The 17,894-nt window shown below is 37.1% G+C and overlaps 2 protein-coding genes across 13 annotated transcripts; one reads left to right on the forward strand and one right to left on the reverse strand.

Annotated features, from left to right (window-relative positions):
* The first annotated feature begins 2,161 nt into the window (after positions 1–2,161).
* On the forward strand, positions 2,162–4,996 carry LOC120016496. Its single transcript, XM_038869306.1, has 2 exons — positions 2,162–2,684; positions 4,533–4,996. Exons 1-2 carry the CDS (start codon positions 2,339–2,341, stop codon positions 4,853–4,855), a joined length of 669 nt encoding a protein of 222 aa, XP_038725234.1. The 5' UTR covers positions 2,162–2,338; the 3' UTR covers positions 4,856–4,996.
* Positions 4,997–5,096: 100 nt separating this feature from the next.
* Positions 5,097–16,616, reverse strand: LOC120016493 (protein EMSY-LIKE 3-like). Of its 12 annotated transcripts, none has more exons than XM_038869300.1 (13): positions 16,244–16,616; positions 16,032–16,076; positions 15,510–15,597; positions 13,670–13,872; positions 13,457–13,566; positions 13,119–13,356; positions 12,810–12,995; positions 12,667–12,735; positions 11,576–11,759; positions 6,207–6,268; positions 6,057–6,125; positions 5,916–5,979; positions 5,097–5,449 (listed from the first exon to the last, which is right to left on the reverse strand). In XM_038869300.1, exons 3-13 carry the CDS (start codon positions 15,535–15,537, stop codon positions 5,298–5,300), a joined length of 1,365 nt encoding a protein of 454 aa, XP_038725228.1. In that variant the 5' UTR covers positions 15,538–15,597; positions 16,032–16,076; positions 16,244–16,616; the 3' UTR covers positions 5,097–5,297. The 12 variants fall into 12 exon arrangements, with proteins under 12 accessions (XP_038725228.1, XP_038725229.1, XP_038725225.1 ...); XM_038869301.1 differs by having other exon boundaries at positions 15,510–15,625; XM_038869297.1 differs by having other exon boundaries at positions 16,032–16,136.
* Between the last annotated feature and the right edge of the window lie 1,278 nt (positions 16,617–17,894).

The raw sequence follows: 17,894 nt of genomic DNA on the forward strand, positions 1-17,894 counted from the left end.
ATCATTTCTTGGTACCGTTAATCATTTCTTAGTGTCAATAAACATCATATGTGGAACCAATTATTATTTATAAAATTATTTATTTATCGACGATAATCATTTCTTGGTGCCGATAATCTTTTCTTTGTGCCAATAAACGTCATATGTGAGACCAATTATTATTTATAGAATTATCTATTTATCGGTGTCGATAATCATTTGTTGGAACCGATAATTGTTTATTTGCGCCAATAAACGTCATATGTAGAACAAATTATTATTGACAGAATTATCTATTTATCGGTGTCGATAATCATTTTGATGCCAATAAACGTCGTATGTGGAACCAATTATTATTTACAGAATTGTCTAAATACCAATAATCATTTATTGGTGTCAATAAATTTCATATGTGTAACCAATTATTATTTTCAAGATTATCTATTTATCGGTGTCAATAATCATTTCTTGGTACGGTGTCGAAAATCGTTTCTTGGTGCCAATAAACGTCATAGGTGGAACCAATTATTATTTACAGAATTATCTATTTATCGGTGTTGATAATCATTTCTTGGTACCGATAATCATTTATGGGTGCCAATAAACGTCGTATGTGGAACCAAATATTATTTACAGAATTGTCTATTTATTGGTGTTGATAATCATTTCTTGGTACCAGTAATCGTTTATTGGTGCCAATAAACGTTGTATGTGGAACCAAGTATTATTGACAGAATTATCTATTTATCGGTGTCGATAATCATTTCTTGGTATTGATAATCGTTTTTTAGTGCTAATAAACATCATATGTGGAGTCAATTATTATTTGCAAAATTTTCTATTTTTCAGTGTCAATAATAATTTCTTTGTCCCGATAATTGTTTATTGGTATCAATAAACGTCATATGTGAAACCAATTATTATTTACAAAATTGTCTATTTATCGGTGTTGATAATCATTTATTGGTATCGATAATCGTTTCTTGGTGTCAATAAACGTCATATGTGAAACCAATTATTATTGACAAAATTGTCTATTTATCGGAGTCGATAATATTTTCTTGGTACCGATAATCGTTTCTTGGTGCCAATAAACGTCAGATGTGAAACCTATTATTATTTACAGAATTGTCTATTTATTGGTGTCGATAATCATTTATTGGTACCAATAATTGTTTATTGGTGTCAAAAAAGTCATATGTGGAACCAATTATTATTGACAAAATTGTCTATTTATCGGTGTCGATAATCATTTCTTGGTACCGATAATCATTTCTTAGTGCCAATAAACATCATATGTGGAACGAATTATTATTTACAGAATTGTCTATTTATTGATGCCGATAATCATTTCTTGGTACCGGTAATCGTTTCTTGGTGCCAATAAACGTAATATTTGGAATCAATTATTATTGACAGAATTATCTATTTATCAGTGTCGATAATCATTTATTGGTATCGATAATTGTTTTTTGGCAGTAATAAATGTCGTATGTGGAACCAATTATTATTTACAGAATTGTCTATTTATCGGTGTCAATAATCATTTATTGGTACGGTAATCATTTCTTGGTGCCAATAAACGTCATATGTGTAACTACTTATTATTTTCAGGATTATCTATTTATCGGTGTCGATAATCATTTCTTGGTACGGTACCGATAATAATTTCTTAGTGCCAATAAACGTCATATGTGGAATCGTTTCTTGGTGCCAATAAACGTTATATGTGGAACCAATTAGTATTGACAGAATTGTCTATTTATCGATGTCGATAATCATTTCTTGGTACTGGTATCGTTTCTTGGTGCCAATAAACATCATATGTTAAACCAATTATTATTTACATAATTGTCTATTTATCGGTGTCGATAATCATTTATTGGTACCGATAATTGTCTTTTTGGTGTCAATTAAAATCATATGTGGAATCAATTATTATTTATAAAATTGTCTGGGAAATTATCGGTTAAAAAAAATAAGTGCAAGGCACACAATTAGTTAATTTAAAAAAACTCGTTTTATTAAAATGTATGCATTTTAATTATATATTCTAGTCCTTAAAAAAAAACTGAGTTGAAATAGTACAAATATAAATCAATAAATAAATTCAAATTGATTAAAAAGAAATGGGCATGCCATTTCTATGGGCCAAAAACAAAGTCCTGATTTGTTCGCCAATACCCCACAATTTGTGTAGAGAACAGCGATGGCTTGCACGGTTAAACTTCTATGATTCTCTCCTTGGTGGCGTTGTCTCCAACCAATCTTAACCATCTACTCGGCCTCATCACGTCACCGTAATTCATAATCTCACCCCGCAAAAAGGGTGAATCTTGATTCTCTATTTCTTCCAGAGATGTCAAACTGTACGGTTGAATCCTTCACAGTAGAGACTAGTGATGGAGTTAAGCTCCACACAAGGCTCTTCAAGCCCAAGGAAGAGATCAAGGACAACTTGGTTGTGGTTCTTGTGCATCCCTTTTCAATTTTGGGTGGTTTCCAAGGTCTCTTGAGAGGAATAGCAGCTGGATTTGCTGATAAAGGTTATAGGGCTGTAACGTTTGATATGAGAGGTGCTGGTAGATCAACAGGAAGAGCTTCTCTTACTGGATTTGCGGAAATCAAGGACGTGGATGCTGTCTGCAAATGGGTTTGCGAGAATTTGTCTACTGATAGGATCCTCCTGGTGGGTTCTTCTGCAGGTATGATTACTTGTATGTTTTGCAGAAAATTTATTCTTATACCTGATGTCTGGCTATGGAACTATAGTTGTGGGCAGTGACAGTAACTATTTAGATTTCTCGTATGACCATTTCTTCTGCAGATCTATGAAACTTGTATGAAAAAGTTATAACTTTGATGTTGCTACTGATATTCATGCTCAAATCTTGTTATTAATTGGTAATAATTGAACTGTTGAAGTGTTGGACTCAAATTTTGGTTGTTGCTAGATGCCAATTTTGGTGTCTTCTAATATGTTAACCATTTGGGTGCTAACATAGTGGTTAATACCCTTGTCGCCATGCACCGGCTTTGGTCCAACTTATCTTGTCGTCAAGTGAAAAACTTTTGTGCGCGCAAGCTTGATGGCCTGAGTTTAGGCAGTCTTCCAATATGTTTAATTGACTAATTGACTGCCGCTTTGAAATGAATTGAAGATTTTGGCTTTGATGATTTGTCATCAGTTTGGAAAGATGTTATTGATGGTTTCTTGGAGATATGATCACCTTTTTGTTATCAGTTTGTCATTTATTTATTTGTTTTCGTTGATTTAACTACTACGAGGGAGGAAGTCGGTATATATTCTTATGCCTCAAATTTAAGAACTTTATGTGAACATTGAAATTGATATTGCTCTATCATTCTCTAGTTTTGAAGGGTGAGTGGGAGGAGAAGGGGTATGCAACGTATTTATGCAAGATATCATGGGAGGTTATGCAAGATATCATGGGAGGTTAAGGGAATATTAGTTCTAGATATTTTCATTGCTTTTGTGTGTGGTGTTTGGGGGGGGGGGGGGGGGGGGTGACTATGGCCTCTATCCTTTAGTTTATGTTTGTATGTTAGTGGTTTCTTTCTTTGTTTAGGATTGGAATAACAATGAAATGAATGTTCTTTTTGAGCTTTATTTGTCTACTTGTCAGATATATCGTGTCTCCAATTGCAAATAAGACGATTAGACTTTACTCTAATTAATTTGCAAGTCTTGATAGGAATGGAATAACAATGAAATGCGCCTGGAGAAAATGATAGTTTGGCATCGACCTATCAGGCCATCACTCTAGGAAAGATGTTAGGGTGTGTATGCATATAGTGGCCTAAGAACTTTATTGTGCTTAATTTTGGCATGGACTATTACCCTAGGAAGGAGTCAATCGGTATGCATATAATTACCTAACAACTTGATGTGCCAGTATTTATTTGTTGGGCTACCTTGCTAATGCTGTAGAGGAATGGTAAATGGGCAAAAACTTAATGAGAGGCCTGCGAATTCTTGGGGGTAAAACTGGTTATGCAGTTTTCCGTTGCAAACTGGTAAGTTGATCTTGACGCCCTTGATAAGATTGTAGGAGCAATTATTCTCTAGCGTGTGATGAATTTCTGAGAAATTATTATCATTTTCAGAATTTACCTTGATCACTGACTTGGAAGATGCAAAGTGACCATTGCCTTGCAAGTTGTTTTTTGATTGTAATTGCCAGTGACTTTTTGGGGGCCGCAAAACTGTATGATTGACTTGAAATATGGTGGGTATTGATCGATGCTGGTGTTCATGAAATGGCTGGTAAACCTTATATTATATCACTAGTACAAGCTGGCAACCTGTTTAGATGAGCAACAACTCAAAACCATAGATTCGCAGACTTTTTGGATGAACTGTTTAGATTGAAAGATATAGTTGTAAAATACATGCATGCACACACAGACTCATCCTGTTTTATCTTGCTTTAATTCCAGCTTCTTCTTGCTCTGTGTTTAGTGCAGCCAGTTCTTCTGTGCAACTCAGATTTGGTGTGCTCATATCAAGATAAAATTTTCATTTGATACAGGGGCACCAATTGCTGGATCGGCGGTTGATCAGATTGAGCAAGTTGTGGGCTACGTCAGTCTCGGGTACCCTTTTGGCTTAATATCTTCAATTCTTTTTGGACGACACTACAAAGCAATCTTGAAATCCCCCAAGCCAAAACTCTTTGTTATGGGGACTCGAGATGGATTTACCAGTGTAAAGCAACTGGAGAGCAAGCTGCGTTCTGCCAGCGGGCGTGTTGAAAAGCATCTAATTGAAGGAGCCGGTCACTTCGAGATGGAAGGTCCAGATTATGACGCAAGGATGGTGAATCTCATTTCTGAATTTATAGCATCATTGTAGGACATTTTAAACTTATGTCATGGTCTGTGCTTGTGCATAATCTCCTTTTATGGTTTTACCAGAGCCAATTGATAAGCTTTGGAAGTCATATGTATGTGCTGATTATTTCATCTCTGTTCGATTTGCAGGAAGTTAGCCACCCGCTGATCTTTCCTTTGAAATTTCACAGTAAAATTAGGGCATCTGTATGTATGAATATGATCACCATCACCAAACAAGAGAGGGTAAAGAGAGATTATAATTTGGCTAAAAATAGTTTACTATGAAAATTAATTTACACAAGCAAAGGTTGCCTGGGATGGAGTTTCATCGGTATCGATAATTATGAAACAAATCATAAATCCCTAAAACCATGGAATGGAGCTAATCCTCTGAATTAGAGCATGAGCCATCGTTAAATTACTAATCATACAAGCCTAATGCTAATCATACAGGCCTACCATCATAAAATCTTCTCTTGCAGATCATCGCTTGCAACTTTATTGCCAACTGCGCCTTCAAGTAGCCTACCTTCGCCCTCCTGATTAGACGGCTGTTTTGTCCAACCTTGTTCTTGGTCCATTGAGTGTCCTGGAAATGGTTGTTCTCCATCTGCTTTTTAAGGCAAAGAAAAAGTTGACATGGTTTTTGTCACTAAACAAGATAAAGCAAAAGATCCCCGCTGCCTCGTAATGAGACATTATTTCCACCGGAGAAAGGATATATCTGAATGGCACAAACCAGAATCAAACACGGCAATGATCAATAGAGTAGGTGATCATAGATCCTCTTCTTTTATGGGTCATTGTACAATATTAATTAATCTGGCAAAAGGGCACCAAAACTCAAAATTTCAGATACAGAGAGCATTATTTTGAATGGAAAATCAGTATCTTCAGCATATTGGTCCATTCTACTAAAGATCAAGAGAAAAATTGAATAACGATCTTATTAGAGACATTGTAGACAGATACAGATAAAGTCAAACTGAAAGCCATTACCGACTTACACAAGACAACAAGACATCTTTAAATAATCTACGAACTATATAATATAACATGGTTGTGTAATTAGTTATTACCACTTTCACCATCAGATGCATCTTCAAGCCTAGCAATTGCGTCAACAAGAGCTTGTTCCTGCTCCTGCATTTACAAGGACATTATAAACGCTACAATTGACGAAAATGCAACTAAAATAGTAAAACATGCTTGGATCTTACTTTCAGCAATTTCTTTGCTTTCTCAATCTCCATTGGATCGGGATGGCTAGCATCAAAAGCTTTCTCAACCTATGCAAACTCAGCAAAATTAGAGGGGAAAAGGTGTCAATGTTATAACTCGTTCAATAATCTGGAGATACCTCAATATACCTCCTTAATCACAGCATCTGTGTGAAGTATCTCAATATCACCAGATGCCTTCTTCCCAATACCTGACGCAGAACGGAAGTTAACAAGAAGGGATTTGATCACGTCAAAACCCAAAAATAATCAAGCAGAGTCTCTAACAGAGAGCTACACACGTGAATCAGTTTCACTGAAGAAAGTTTAATAATAAAAGTATCCATCAAACGTTACAGTAGTTGATCCTTTTATAAGGCTCCTAAAATAAGAAATTAACTAGGATTATTACTCCTAAAATCAAATAATACTAATCAGAAATAGACTAGGACTTATTACTCCTAAACAATCACGGAAACTTAGAAATACTAGAATCAGGACTTTAAAAACAAACAAAACTACCGGGCCCTCTTATTCTTCTTATAGTGGTCCAGTTGCTTCATAAAAATGTCCTCAAGATGTTCTACATCAGTCCCCTCTACTTGTGCAGAACTCGTCCTCGAGTGAAATTCAGGATACAATGGCTCGTCGTCATGAAACTCATATAAATCAGCCACATTAAAAGTGCGAGAGATAACCATATCGTCAGGCAAAGCAACAACATAAGCATTATCATTGATCTTCTGCAAGATCTTATAAGGACCGTATTTCTTAGGCTTTAACTTACTGTAACGGCCAACCGGAAACCGCTCCTTCCGTAAGAAAACCATAACTGAATCTCCTTCGTTGAACACTTTGAGTCTTCTATGTTTATTTGCGGATTTCTTATACCTCTCATTAGTCTCTTCTAGCTTCTGTTTTACTTCATCTTGCACAGCTTGTGCTTGTTCAGCAAATTTCTCTGCTGCACTACTGAAACCAGCCCCTTTTGTGAATGGAACTAGATCAACAGTATGTCGAGGTGGAAATATGTATACCACACTAAAAGGAGACTTCCCAGTAGCACTATGGACAGTACTATTATAAGCAAATTCAGCTTGTGGTAAAGCATGATCCCACTGTGTAGGACGATCCTGGCAAATACAACGAATCAGGTTGCCCATCGTGCGGTTAGTAACTTCAGTTTGACCATCAGATTGCGGATGGGCAGTTGAGCTTCGATTTAAAGAAGTATTAAACATCTTCCATAACATAACCCAAAAGTGGCTCAGAAACTTCGTATCTCTATCCGAAGTAATGGAACGAGGTACACCGTGGAGTCGTACTACTTCTTTGAAAAATAGGCGCGCTATGTGAGAGGCATCAGATGTTTTTCGACAAGGTATAAAATGCGCCATTTTTGAAAATCTGTCAACAACAACAAACACAGAGTCCACTCCTCGTTGTGTTCGAGGCAAGCCTAGCACGAAATCCATTGATAGGTCTTCCCAAATATTTTCTGGAACAGGCAAGGGCATATATAGTCCAGTATTTTGTGACTGACCTTTTGATACTTGACAAGTATAACACCTTTGCACAAACTTTCCAGCATCCTTTTTCAATTGTGGCCAATAATACCTCTCTTCTAGACTTGCTACTGTTTTGTCCCTTCCCATGTGACCAGCAAGACCACCTCCATGAATATCTCGAATTAACTCTTCCCTTAAAGATGTTTTAGGAATACACAGACGATTACCTTGAAATAGATACCCGTCAGTCACATGATAGCCATTGATCGGTTGCCTATTCATACAATTAGCCCAAATTTCCCGAAAATCGTCATCATCTTGATAAAGTTCCTTTAAATACTCAAACCCAACAATCTTATGGGACAATGTAATTAACAAGCTAGCTCTTCGGCTCAAGGCATCAGCGACTTTGTTCGTCACTCCCGATTTATGCTTGATGACAAAAGTGAATCTTTGTAAAGCTGTAGCCCACCTAGCATGAACTCCGTCCAAGTGTTTTTGGCTTTGGAGATACTTCAAAGCTTGGTGATCAGTATATAACACGAACTCCCGCTGGATAAGATAACTTTCCCAATATTTTAATGCGCGGACCACCGCATAAAATTCTTGATCATAAGTACTCCACTTTTGTCGAGCTTCACTTAATTTCTCACTGAAAAACGCGATCGGCCGATGTTCTTGTGACAACACAGCTCCAATTCCAACACCACATGCATCGCATTCTACCTCGAAAACTTTCTCAAAACTAGGTAAAGCCAAAACGGGAGCTGTGCACAACTTCTCCTTGATTAATGCAAAGCTACTTTCTGCTTCATTGCCCCAGTTGAATTTGCCTTTCTTTAAACATTCTGTTATGGGAGCCATAATGGTGCTAAAATTCTTGATGAACCTCCGATAAAAAGTGGCCAATCCGTGAAAACTTCGAACCTCGGTAATGGACTTAGGTGTCGGCCATTCTTGGATAGCACGAATTTTCTCTTCATCTACATGAATTCCTTCTGAACTAACAATATACCCCAAGAATATCAGTCGGTTGGTTGAGAAATTACACTTCTTTCGATTGATGAAAAGCTTATTTTCTTGTAAGACTTGTAATACTTGACGAAGTTGTTCAATGTGTTCCTCTTCAGATTTGCTGTAGATGAGGATGTCGTCAAAATAAACGACAACAAATTTCCCAATGAACGGTCTTAAGACTTGGTTCATCAATCGCATAAAGGTGCTGGGCGCATTCGACAAACCAAACGGCATAACAAGCCATTCATATAAACCATCTTTGGTCTTAAAAGCAGTCTTCCACTCATCTCCAGGCCTGATACGAATTTGGTGGTAACCACTACGAAGATCTATTTTTGAAAATATTTTTGAACCCTCTAGCATGTCCAACATGTCATCTAAACGAGGGATAGGAAATCGGTATTTGATTGTTATCTTGTTAATGGCTCGACTATCGATACACATTCGCCAACTTCCATCTTTTTTGGGAACCAATAGCGCTGGTATAGCACACGGGCTCATGCTTTCTTTGATAAATCCCTTCTGAAGTAATTCCTCCACCTTCTCCTTTAATATATCATTCTGTTTTGGGCTCATCCTATAGTGTGCCAAATTTGGAAGGGATGCACCAGGAATTAAGTCTATGTGGTGTTGAACATCTCTCATTGGCGGCAATTGGTCTGGTAAATCCTCCGCCGTAAGTTCTTCGAACTCCTTTAATAGCAATTTTACTTTATCAGAAATTGCTGATATTACACCACCTTGTTCCATAGCTGCCAATCCTTTAAGTGTCAAAAGAAAAACTGTCCTTACTTGACTTATATCTGCTTCAAGTTCGTGCTCAGATTTAGAAAGAATTAAGAATGAACTCCCCTCTACTTTAGAACTACTATTGGCACGTTGATCTTCAAGAGGCACCATAGCAATTTTGTGTCCTTCCCAATTGAACAGATAGGTGTTATCTTTACCTCGAAAAGTAACATCGACATCGTACTGCCATGGCCGACCCAACAAGATATGACTAGCATCCATATCGACCACATCACAAAGTACTTCAGACTTGTAATGCTTTCCAATAGAAAGAGGCACTCTACAAATTTGAGTTACTTTAACAGTAGGCCCCTTGTTGATCCAGCTAATTGAATATGGCGAAGGGTGCTTTTCCGTTGGAAGTTTGAGATGTTTCACCAGCCTACTCGCCACAAAATTCTCACAACTTCCGCTATCAATGATCAAGTTGCAAATTTTTTGATTAACTGAGCACTTTGAATGAAAGATTTTGTGTCGTTGGCCTTGATTTTCTTGTTTGGAGAGGAGGACTCGTTGCACAATACAGTTGACATGCTCTCTACTTTCATCCTCTTCTGCGATTTCTGCTTCTAAATAAGGATCTTCACCTTCGTAACCAAACTCCTCTTCATTAATGTCAATTCGATCTTCTTCGGTAACAAGATTTACAGGACGACGATCTGGACATTGATTGGAGCGGTGCCCAGGCTTTCCACACCTAAAGCACTTATCCGGTGTAGGCCTGGCATAAGGATCTGGATTACGCATATTACCTGGATTGCGAGATGCAGTTCTATTTGTTGTTGCAGAGTTCTGTCCGCCATTGCCACCACTACTAGTTCCTGCGACATTTCGCATTGGCAATCCTTGTGGCCTTGCATGATTTGATGATGCTTGGGGTTGTTTTCCTCGATCATTTGTGGATTCTAATTGCTGCATCCTGTACCTATTTGTTGAGGCATGCGGCTTCCTTTTGTCCATCATCTCTGCTCGAATAGCTAAACTGATTGCATCATCCAATGAGTGGATAATTTGCATCCTCATATGGTCTTGAATGGATGGTTTTAGACCACCCCTATACCTTGCCACTTTCTGGCCCTCGGTCTCTGCCAAATTGTTGCGTTCAGATAGTTTTTGAAATTCTGTGGTATATTCAAAAACTGATCGATACTCTCCTTGAGCACAATTTTGATATAGATCAAATAGATGCTGGTCATAATCTGATGGAAGAAACCGATCCATCATAAGTTCTTTCATCCTCCTCCATGTATTGATAGGTTCTCTACCACGCCTTCTCCTATCTAATTGAAGTCGATCCCACCAAACAGCAGCAGCCCCTCTCAGTTTCCAAGCAACAATTTTCTGGGCTCGCTCTGGTGATAATCCCATCATCTCTACAAAGCGATCAACTTCTGAAATCCAATCGAGGAAATCTTCTATTTGAAGATTTCCGTTGAATGATGAAAAGTCAGTTTTCATCCGATAATCATCTAACTCTCGATTTCTCCTAGGAGGTTCCGCTTCTTCAAGCTCCTCATCCTCTGGATCTGAATCATGCATGTCAGCATGTCTTCGTTGCGGTCTCCTATCACCAACTCGTCGGCCTTGGGCAATTCCTTCGGCACGATTTTGTTGAGCTACGGGTGCTATGTTAACATTCAGATTGAGGCCTTGAAGTAACTCGCGCATCTCTTGGATATTTCTTTGAATATCAGTAAGCTGTTCTCCATGCCCATCAATCGCATCCCACACGTCACCACGATTCCCACGAGCACCGTCAATGGGATCACCTCTGTTTTGCGGGGCAGCCATCAAGCCAGGTGAATCCTCGCTTCGATACCACTTGACGCAGAACGGAAGTTAACAAGAAGGGATTTGATCACGTCAAAACCCAAAAATAATCAAGCAGAGTCTCTAACAGAGAGCTACACACGTGAATCAGTTTCACTGAAGAAAGTTTAATAATAAAAGTATCCATCAAACGTTACAGTAGTTGATCCTTTTATAAGGCTCCTAAAATAAGAAATTAACTAGGATTATTACTCCTAAAATCAAATAATACTAATCAGAAATAGACTAGGACTTATTACTCCTAAACAATCACGGAAACTTAGAAATACTAGAATCAGGACTTTAAAAACAAACAAAACTACCGGGCCCTCTTATTCTTCTTATAGTGGTCCAGTTGCTTCATAAAAATGTCCTCAAGATGTTCTACATCAATACCATTTTGTGATAAAGGGAACTCTTTCTTGGACCGACCCTTCATGGTACCCCTACCTCTTCCTGCACCAGTGACTGCAGCACCCCGTCCAGTGGACTTCTTAATCCCACGACCTGGTCCAGGGCGGCTACCTCTTCGAGAAATTGCAGGATCTTCACTCTCCCACCTAATATCTTCAGGAGATATCTATCATCAAAAGACATAAAGATCACTGCCAAGTAGGGTTGTAGCATTTCTCAACATGAGAGATTTGGGAGATAAATTATATGATTGCAACGAAGTGTCGATAGAAGTTGCATAATCCCTTAATTTTTTTCTGTGAAAATACAACCGGTTCACCTGTAAAATATGAAGCACCCAGTGCATAAAGCTCCTACAGTGGAGGCAGGGTGTGGTTAGGGGCAGGTTTATGCCGCCTAACTCCCAATTTGGAGAGGCTGCCTCTATGGTTTAAACTTGTAGCACCTAGGTCGCAAAGAAGCAGTTTTGCCATTACTTGCTGAATATTGTGCTTTTATTATGCATACGCAGCCTACCCAAGAATTTAAGAGTGTTTTCCATATGTATCCAGCACAATCCCTACAGGTTACTTCACATGGAACTAAAAGCAAAGTGCATCCCCTTGATGTCTCTTTAATAAATTTGTCCTTCTTCTTCCGTAAAAGGGGCAAAAAACTAAAAGAAAATTCATTTTTTTTATTGGACAATTGATATAAGTAACTATGATTTTATTGCATGCGGATTGCAGAGTCACAATTCAATAGGAAAGGTTACAACTTACAATTAATGATATTTTCCTGAAACTGACAATTTAAGGATAAACAAATATACTAAGCACGACTTAAACAGATTAGAAAACAAGCCTACACATCAAACTAGCATTTAAAAAATGGTCTTAAGTAACCATATGAAAAAATATCTGCACACACTACTGAAGACGCTTCACATTTTAATTGATCTTTAGGGATTCTCAAAAAACGTTGGATTGTGAGACAATCACGCCAAGGTTTGATACAGAAATTTTCATCAAGACAATAAAATAGCTAATATAGTCAGTTTAGCCTGTACGAACATGGAAACGGTTATACTATACCTCTTTGAGATTGACCCACTCCCATGTTTCACCGGCAGTATTAATGTCATAAACCAAAGCATGCAGCCCCTGTCACATTTCAGAATCAGTAAGCTAAATCCTTCTAATTACTCGGAATATTGTGTAGTGTACAGTACAAATACCTCGACAGGATTGTAGTCAGTAATGACAGCCTCATAGAAGTGGTTATCTTCAGGCCACCTCGTCCAAACTTTCTTTCCAATTAATGGATCATAATTTGCTGTCTCAGGAGGTTCACCTCTGACAAAAGCACCTGAAGAACTGCGATTAAGAACTTGAGTCCTTCCAGTGACACCGGAGAGAGGGTGCTGCACAGAATTCATTGAGAACGAAACAAACTTACTCCAGCATTTACACATAGCCAGGAACTAAGATCAAAGATATAACTATGAATTCATTATGTTTTAACAGTGAAAAAATATTTAACTTACTGATTTGGGCTTCTTATTCCTTTCTCCCGGATGAAGATCTCGTCCAAGAGCTGCTGAAGATGGCTCCACAGATGGATGCAACGCAGCAGATGGTGCTCCCATTGAAAAGGAAGACGCTAATTGTGAGTTTTTCTGTTTCTTGCGTGACGCAGAAACAGCAGGACTGGGAACTGGTTCGTGAATAGGCTGAGCAGTGCTGAGCATGCCAGGTTGGAGCCCACGTGACTTCCTCCATTCCCTAGTAACATAAATGATTATAGTACCCATTAAAATACAAAACCGGTTAGATTTTTTTAAAAAATATGCTCTAACATGTTTTATCATCAAAACGTTCTGACCTTATTTGTCTGATGATGTCATCAGCATTAACATTGGATAGAAGCACCCGATGTTCCTCATCTGATACTCTGAGCTCTTTCCTGAGTTCTGTAATTAAACTTTCTTTTTCCTAAACGGAAACAAATTAAACAGCTAAAAGAATTTAATGATACATCTAAAGTTATATAGAAGTTTAATCAAATGAATTTAAAAGAGAAAAAGTGAACCCATACCCAAGTGATGGCATCAGATTGAGCCTTGAAGGCTCGCAGGACAGAACTGTATGCATCTTGTTCTATATCGTGGATCTGTGTTTCCATATCTGTATGCTTCCTCAATAATGGAACAGATCCCGTAGCTAATCTTGTATTCCCAGTAGGATGCATCCCTCTTTGAAATCTATTCTGATGTGATGGCGGAAGATCATCATCCGTTCCTGCAGATATTGTAAAGTAAGTAAGTATTAGTCCCTGTGTCATTTTAATAAGTATGTGAGTAAGATCTTTAAGTACGTCAGCTATGGTCAATTACCAAATTTTGACTATAACAAGATTAGGCTTGTTCTTGCATCCTTAGTGACAAAGCAATCCTCAAATAAAAATGACTGCCTTCATAAGTACAGGTATATAACATATAACATGTTCATAGGTTTTGGAAAAGTTTTATTTTAGCTGCCAACCTATAGCAACACTCTCTTTTATGCGAGCTTGGGACTGACTTTGTTACCAACTTACCACGTGGATGTGGATAACATATTTAATGTTACTGTCTCTCCATCCTGGGCATCTTTGCAAGGATGTCTTCCATATACAAGGACAGTCCCCCTTCGTGCCTATCTAATATATTCATTCTTTTACCTTCTAAGGGCATGTTAGGTGCAGGTGCAACAGGGATGAGAGGTTACTCTTGAAACTTTTCACCCTCTTCAAAAGTGTTTGATTTAGGGGTGCCCTAGGGCAACAATTACCCCAAAATGGATGTAAACATTTATCTTAGGAAAGGGTAGAGTACAGGTGCGTAAAGGAAAAAACTATCATCCACTTTTATAACATCCTTAAATTTAAGCTACTCATAAATGGTTAATCCCTATATAAACAAAGTAAAAATCTACAGGTTAGCACTTAGACTCATAACAAATACAGTTTAACCATTACAGGTTAACAAATCACCCTTTTCATGAAAACTATTAACAAACTTAATGTACTCCCATAACTGCGATCCTTTAAAATCTTACCGCTGTAATCTTATTACCCCCAATTTTTTTTCACCCAAAACAAAATACACCCTATAAGGAAAATACCACACAACAGACCAACCAGGAGAACATTGTCAGTGGTTGCTTAGTCTAGCAATTGTATAAAACCTAGTTTTAGCCAGTCACTGACATACAATTAGTCGCCTTTACTTTTACATTACCCAATTGGACAACCTTACCATGACAACCGACAGTCACATTTTCACATCCAAAAAGAGAGGATCCAAAAAATGAATATCAACATGAATGTACAAGGAAAAAATAACAATATCTGATCTAACACAAAGGTATGAACACTTACCTGTGATATTTGTATGAATACATACACAAGCGAACATGTGACATAATAGTAGAGTTGTAATAGTGCAACCTAGAGGTCACATGTTCAATTCCTAGAAACAACCCTCCACATATTATGTAGAGGTAAGGTTTGCGTACATCTTGTCTGTCCTTAACCCCACCCACTGCGAAAGCCTTACGCACAAGAGTTGTTTACCTTTTAGGCGAATATGTGACACAGTGATTAAGTTGCAAAGGTGCAGCTTAGAGGCCACAGGTTCAAACACTGGAAACAGTGTCTTCACATATTATGCAGGGGAAGGTTCCGTACATCTTGACTATCCCCGACCCCAACCACCGCAAGAACCTTGTGCGCAGGAGTTGTTACACACAAAACTAAGTGCATCCTTTCAAAATTAAACCATGCATGGATTCATAAAAAATAAAGGAATATAAAAAACATACTCTACTAATGTTAAAGATAAATTGTGCGGAGCTAAGCCCCAAAACCCTAAAGAAAGGAATTGAAACCAACTCACCACTGCTATCAGAAAGCTCGTATTCCATTCCTCACTTAACCCAAAGAAATAACTTCAAACCAGTTCAGCAATCATAGAACCCAATTACCTGCTTCAGAAACATGACATACTAAAACCTGATAACAATCAAACAAAACAATTCAAGAACTTCTGCTCAAACTCAAACTTAATAATACTAGAGCACCCCCAATATCCTGTTACACTGTTAGTTTAATTCCGTTCCACGCATCCACTATTCCAGATGCATTAAATAAGCCACTGAACTCGGATTCATGAAAACATAAACCTAAATCAAAAGATCAACTCTGAATACACTAGAAAAACCATGGAAGGAATTTTTAAAAATGTACAAATGGATCAAGCTAAGAATTACTACTTCCTAGTTCCTACTTTCCCATTCAAAACAACAACCAAAAGTGATTATATCAGGAAATTAACGAAAATTAAAAACAACCAAGCCTTAAATCTCAAATTAATCTGCTAGACAACCCAGAAATTAAAAAAAAAATCTCACAAACTCACCGCTAGCATGCGAAACCTGGTCGTTCATTTCAACTTCTTGACGCCCTAAAATACTCATAAGCATTAAAATTCGACGAAATGCTCCAAAACAAGAGCAGCAAAAACCTATAATTTGCCAACAAAATTTCGAATTCCAAGCAAGGATATATCAAAACAGCTTCAAATAGAGTGAATTTGACGGCGGCGTAAAAATGTCTTCAAAGAATTTGAACCTTTAGAAGCTCTCTGAGAAAGCTCAACAATTTGAGCACGAATTCTTCAAAACTCAAGCTCAGACAGATCCAAATGCACCCAAAATCTTCAAAATTGAATCCAAACGCTCGAAAGCCTCAATTGACTCTGTTCAACGGAAACAGCCTCTGTAGTTCAATGAATTCAAGTAAGAAATGGCTTCAGGGGATTACAGTAAGCATTATTGAAGATAATTAAAGTAGGGATTTTGTAAATGAAGGACAGGATGGAGTTCGAAATTAGGGATTTCATCCATTGATTCAACAGAAAAGAAAAATGAATTAGGGATTTGAGAGAGGGAACTACGGACTTCAAATATTTTTCCTAGTTAATAATAATAATCGAGTTTGAGTTCCGCGATAATACCCATTTTGAAACGTGAACCATTATTTTCTTATTTATAGTTTTTCAAAAATATCTGTGCACAATAAATTTTTTCATCCTATTTAATTATTTTCAGATTTCCTTTTGGAAAATTAATACATTATCTTATAGGTTCATGATTATTGAAATTTTTTTTCAATTTTAATTATTGTGATTTAAGTCTGTGATTGAAAAATTAGTCTGAGGACTATTCACCTACAATTAGACATCATATTTAATTATGTATAATTGTATAAAAAACATATAGTTAATAGCTTATTACAATCATGTTATAATCTTAAATATTTGTAAGTAATGGGAAAAACACTACTTCCATCAACAAACTAAACCGAAACATATTTGATCTCATAGCTAGTTAGATTTCACTATTTTGTCAAACTAGTTAAAAAGTGATTTATCGATTTTGAAATAAAATATAAATAAAATCATATATTGTTTATGTTTATATTCAACACAATATTTCATTTAATTTCTTTTAATCGAAAATGACACGATACAAATTTATTATTTCCACATCTTATATGGAGTTAAATTCGGGTCATCATGTCCTCGTACACAAAAGTTTATCATTTAACTATAGAATAAGTTAGGTAAAAGTTTAACGCGTGATCACAAGAGTATCGCTTCTAGTGGAAATCAAATTCAGTACTTTCAAAGTTTATATGGTTTGATTTAAGATTCAACATAAGCTATCACCTAGGGGCATAGCTACCCTATGCTAATGGGGTCAGCTGACCCCCGCATATTAAATCTTAACTTTGGCCCTGCTATCACTCAAGTGGTTACCACAATTATAACCCAAGAAATGCCTTGATCTCCCTTCTTTTTCAGCATCCCTTCCATTACACCAAATTTTTATCCCCGACCTTTGCATAATTGTGCACAACTCACTATGGCTTTACCAATGTCCTTTCCTCGCCTTCATCCCCGTTTATTTTAATGTCCTTGCTCCATCATGTTTTTTGTTTTTGTCATGTATTTATTTGATCTCTCGGGCCGTCCATATTGATGTCATGTTGTTTGCTATATATTTGCTCATTGGGGTTATATATATATATGATGTTTATAAAAAAAACATGTTTTCTATAAACCAAAGGTGCTAAAGGCATAAAAGAATATGAATAAAGACCGATAAAATAAAATATAGCAATTGCCAAATTAAGCTTCGGTTAATTTTTAATTGGGGTTAATTATACTTTTCATCACCGAAAGATATGGATCGTTCATTTTTAGCACCGAAAGATTTTT

The sequence above is a fragment of the Tripterygium wilfordii genome, chromosome 15, assembly GCF_013401445.1.
Source record: "Tripterygium wilfordii isolate XIE 37 chromosome 15, ASM1340144v1, whole genome shotgun sequence".
Taxonomy (NCBI): Eukaryota; Viridiplantae; Streptophyta; class Magnoliopsida; order Celastrales; family Celastraceae; genus Tripterygium; species Tripterygium wilfordii.